Source organism: Myotis davidii, unplaced genomic scaffold, assembly GCF_000327345.1.
Source record: "Myotis davidii unplaced genomic scaffold, ASM32734v1 scaffold25, whole genome shotgun sequence".
NCBI lineage: Eukaryota > Metazoa > Chordata > Mammalia > Chiroptera > Vespertilionidae > Myotis > Myotis davidii.
The window spans coordinates 359,293-363,551 of record NW_006296537.1 but is presented as its reverse complement, the minus strand read 5'-3'; the positions used below and the strand labels follow the sequence as shown (position 1 = coordinate 363,551).

Here is a 4,259-nt window from a genome sequence, read left to right as displayed (position 1 = left end):
GAACTTGGAGTTCCCGCTCAGCGAGATAGATTCCGTGCCCGAGGGCGAACTGCCCTTCATGTGCTGGCCTCCCCCACGCACGGAGCGCGAGCGCGTCTCAGAGGAGCTGTTGGTCAACGCCATCCAGGACTGCGGCACCTCAGAAGGCCAGGTCGACCCTCCCCCGCAGCCCAGCCCGCCCCAGCCGGCGCCGGCGCTGACCCTGCCCGCCTCCAAGGAACTGCCCCCGCAGCCTCCTATGCCACCTCTGGAGTGGCCTGAGCTAGAGCCCTTTTCAGGCGACCCGGTCTACCTGCCTGAATTCCTGATGCGGCTAGAGACCTTCATAGCCGACCACGAGGATCATTTCCCTGGGGGTGCTGAGCAGGTGGCCTTTCTGATTTCCTTTTTCGCTGGTGACGCCAAGGACTGGGCCGTCTCAGTCACCCAGGAAGGAAGCCCCCTGCATGCCAACATCCCGCACTTCCTGGATGAAATCCGTAAGGAATTCTATGGCCCCATCCCCCCAAGTGTGGCGAAAAAGGCCATCCGCAAGCTTACGCAGGGAAACTGTATCCTAGGCAGCTATGCAGATGCTTTTCAGTTCCTGGCCCAATTCTTATCTTGGCATGACTGCCGCCCTCAAAACCAGTTCCTCAAAGGCCTTTCAGAATTCTTCCGCAAGGAGCTCTTATGGTCAACTGAAATGGCTGATCTGGATGAGCTGATTCTTGAATGTGTGGAGATAGAAAGAAAAGTGTGTGTCCCTAAGCCAATCCCATTCCCTGGGATTCGCAATATCTTCTTCCCTTTTGCTGCAGACCCTAATGTCGAGGGCAGTGGAGAAGAGCGCTACAGTGAGGATGAAGATGCAGAGGTGCACAGGCGCAGGCTTCACAAGGACCAGCCGAGGTGTGTGAGAGCTATTCAGCAAGAGATGAGGGAGCAGGAGGAAAAGAGGAAAAAGGAGGAAGAGATGTGGAAGGAGGAGGAGATAAAACAGAACCAGGAGGAGGACAACAACAATGAAGACGAGATCGTGGTGGATGATATAGATGAGAAAGAGGAAGAAATGAGGAATAATGAGGGTGAGAAAAAGGATGAGGATAAGGGCCAGGAACCAGGGCAGGAGCCAGAGCAGGAGCCAGAACCCGAGGAAGAGACAGAGGATGAGGCCCAGGATGATGACCTAGATGAGTTCATGGACGTGATGCCGACCTATGCCAATGCTTCATCCCAGACTTCTGGCTTCTATTATGAAAATTTCCTATATACATCACCTCCCATAATACAGGCCAGCAGACGGAGGAACCAGAATCGAGTCCCACTGCTGGAGGGCCTTCCTGGTACCAATTCACCCTTCCACAGTTCACCACCACTGATTCGCAGGGCAGGTCGGTTGGTGCAACGCCAAACTCGAAGACGGCCCCCAGTACTATTCCGCCTCACTCCAAGACAGGGAGGCCATCGGGCTGCACGTGGCCGAATTCGCGTGTGAGTGCTGGGGGAGATGGCCACCCAGAACACACCCTTCCACTGCGTCCCCTGTCCTTGCTATTGCTGCCACACCTTGCCCCCTTTTCTGACTAGTACTTAAGGGAGTTCCAGACCTGAAGAACCTGAAGAAGGCCTGTAGAACTCCAGACCATCTTGCAGCCATGACCACTTGGGAAAGGAGGGGTCAGCAATAGCTGTCCTCTTGACTGTGCACTCTGCTCAGTCCTACCACAAGCTAGTGAGCAGGTTTCTGGGCCTATTCCCGTAAATGAACTGGTCACCCCCTTGCATTTCCCCTCTAATTGTTCCTAACCCTGTGTTCTATGGTTTTATCAACTCTGACTGGCTCACCAGAGCTTTACCTAATACCTCAATAATTTGCCCCAATAAGTGAAAGGATGGGCTACACTGAACTCCTGAGGACATTTACTAGATATAATCGACAGAGAGCAGGATGGGATCCATAAATGTGCCTAGAAGCCTACACTTGGTTCATCCTCCAGCAGAAGGGCCCAAAGAGGACCCTACATGTAGTCTAGTGAGGGTGGGCAAAGCTACTTGTCAAATGGACATTTCACTGAGGTTTGTCCTTGGTGGCTGAGCAAGCTAGTTCAACCTTCCCACAGACTACTGTATCAGGGTCTTTGGACAAGCTCACCAAATCTGGGGCCCTTTCTTCTTACCCCACTGCCCTCCCAGGCATCCCTGGTGGACAGAACTCAGTGTTACCCCTTTCCTTGCTGTTGCCTGGAAAATGGGGGAGGAGGGAGAAGAGGAGAAAAAAGCAGCAACAACTCAGTTTGACATTGTGAGGAGTGACTCTTTCCTTAGGGATGGTGGTCTCCTCCCCAGGCCAGGTCTTGGACTGCAACCCCCAGCCAAAGGCCTTTGCAGGAGACTTGCCATCTTTGGAGGTTCATAGAAGGCCTAACTGGCCTTTCCTTCCCGGACTACCAATGACAGAGAGGGCCCAAGGCCTGCTTTTTAACTTCAACTTAAAGGATTCTGTAGTTCTCAGAAGAGAGAGGAAGTTTCTCTCTACAGAGACTGTAGCCTGTCAGCCAGGCCATCCTCACGTCTCTCACATGGGGGGCAAGCCATAGCCTGATGCTGGGCTTCAATTAGATGGTAAGGCTGGAGAGGGTGAGTGCCGACTGCCTCCTAGTAACTCCTGCGGCTTCTGGGTACAAACCTAGGGACCCTTATAAAGAGTCCTGCTGCTTGCAATGGGTCCAGAAACTATGTCACTGGCCACAGAATTCTAGGCAAATCCACTGTTGGCCTGAACTGCCCTTGACACTGAGCTGGCCAAGTGCAATCAAAGTGTCTGTAGTCAGAAGGAATAGAGCAGAGTAAATCAAGCCTCTGTTCCTCACTGGAGTCTGGTAGATAGCCTCATCCCAGCCTTAGGATTTTGAGCCTGGAAGCAAGAGGAAGGAGCTGGAGGATGACCAGTTCGCTGGCTGGTTGCTGGTGAGGTCTCTACTCATCAGCAGAAGGTAAGAAGCCGTTTTGTTTATCATAAATTTCTCAGCCTGGGGACCAGGGGAGCCAGGTTCTTATAGCCTGTTGCTACCTTTTAAAAAGGCTTCCTCCTCCTCCAAAGAGAAAAGTAATGCATAATCATTATAGAAAATGTAGAAAATAGAGAAAACTATAAGGACAAAAAAAATCCCAAACATTCAGAACCCCACCACACAGACGCAAGTACTATTTGCTGCCTTTCTTTCTAGTGTGTTTTCAGTATGTCTTTTCAAAGCGGAGATCATCCTGCAAGCTCATGATCAGCAGGATTTAAAATGGCTGCCACCTATGCAGTCAGTCATGCACACTGAATAATTGAGGTGTTCTAATTCATTGGATATTTCAGTAACCTGGTTTTCCCCATCCCCACCAGTGCAGGAGTAAACAACACTGTTAAGAAAATTTTGTCTGTTTTTCAGCTATTTCCTCAGGATAGAGTTCCAGAAGGGGAACTACTGTTCTTCGAGGCTGTGGACCCTTTTTGCTGATGGTCAACACAATGGCCCTACTGCTCATGTCCCTGCCAGAGAAGTGCAAAGGACAGGTGCCTTGCACCCCCACCTCCAGTGACTCCTCAGCACAGGCTCTGACTGTTCCTATGGTACTTCTCACCCTGAGACCTTGTAGCCTTAGCCGGGAAAAGAGTGGGTGAGCAGTGAGCTGGTTCCTGGGCCTCTGAAGGCAAGGGGACCTGGGTTACCCTTTGACCCTCTTCCCCCCTTTCCCAGGTATTTAATATTTGTTGTGATGTGATAGCCAAAGAACTGTAAGAGAAACTATGGCTTATGGGCACTTTCTTGGGTTGAAAACGGGGTGGGGAAAACACATGCAGGGGTATGAAAGCAGCCCAAGGATTCCCAGAGACTGGGGAGAAAATGGGTTGGAAATAAATGTGTTATTGTTGCATTACTGTGTTGTGAAGATAAGAAATCATTCTATATGCTAAAGCTTTCTCCTCAATAAAAATATAAACGGTGTGTAAAGACAGTGACTGTCTGGGTTATTGAGCAAGCATAGGTGGGTACCCAGAAGCATCAGGCACTTACCAGACACCTTGCCTGAAACAACCCTATCCTAAAGCCTTGAAATCCTTAGATGAGGAAACTATGGCCCAGTGAAGCTCAAGGGACCTTCCTACAGTCCTCTGCATTTGTGTCGGAAGAAGTGGAGGGACTAGGCATCTTGAAAAACAGCATTAGTTCTCCACTAACTGGGATATAAAGCTATGAGTGGCCCAGCTGTACCATCCTATAACAGTG

General features: G+C 50.6%; 1 protein-coding gene across 1 annotated transcript; it reads left to right on the top strand.

Moving 5' to 3' along the window:
- Window positions 1-6: 6 nt before the first annotated feature.
- On the top strand, window positions 7-3,987 carry RGAG4 (retrotransposon gag domain containing 4). Its single transcript, XM_015569244.1, has 2 exons — window positions 7-1,325; window positions 3,420-3,987. Exons 1-2 carry the CDS (start codon window positions 59-61, stop codon window positions 3,434-3,436), a joined length of 1,284 nt encoding a protein of 427 aa, XP_015424730.1. The 5' UTR covers window positions 7-58; the 3' UTR covers window positions 3,437-3,987.
- Window positions 3,988-4,259: the final 272 nt, after the last annotated feature.

What these genes read in the sequence shown, in the direction of transcription:
- RGAG4 (XM_015569244.1), top strand. Translation starts at nt 59, where the DNA reads ATGTGCTGGCCTCCCCCACGCACGGAGCGCGAGCGCGTCTCAGAGGAG.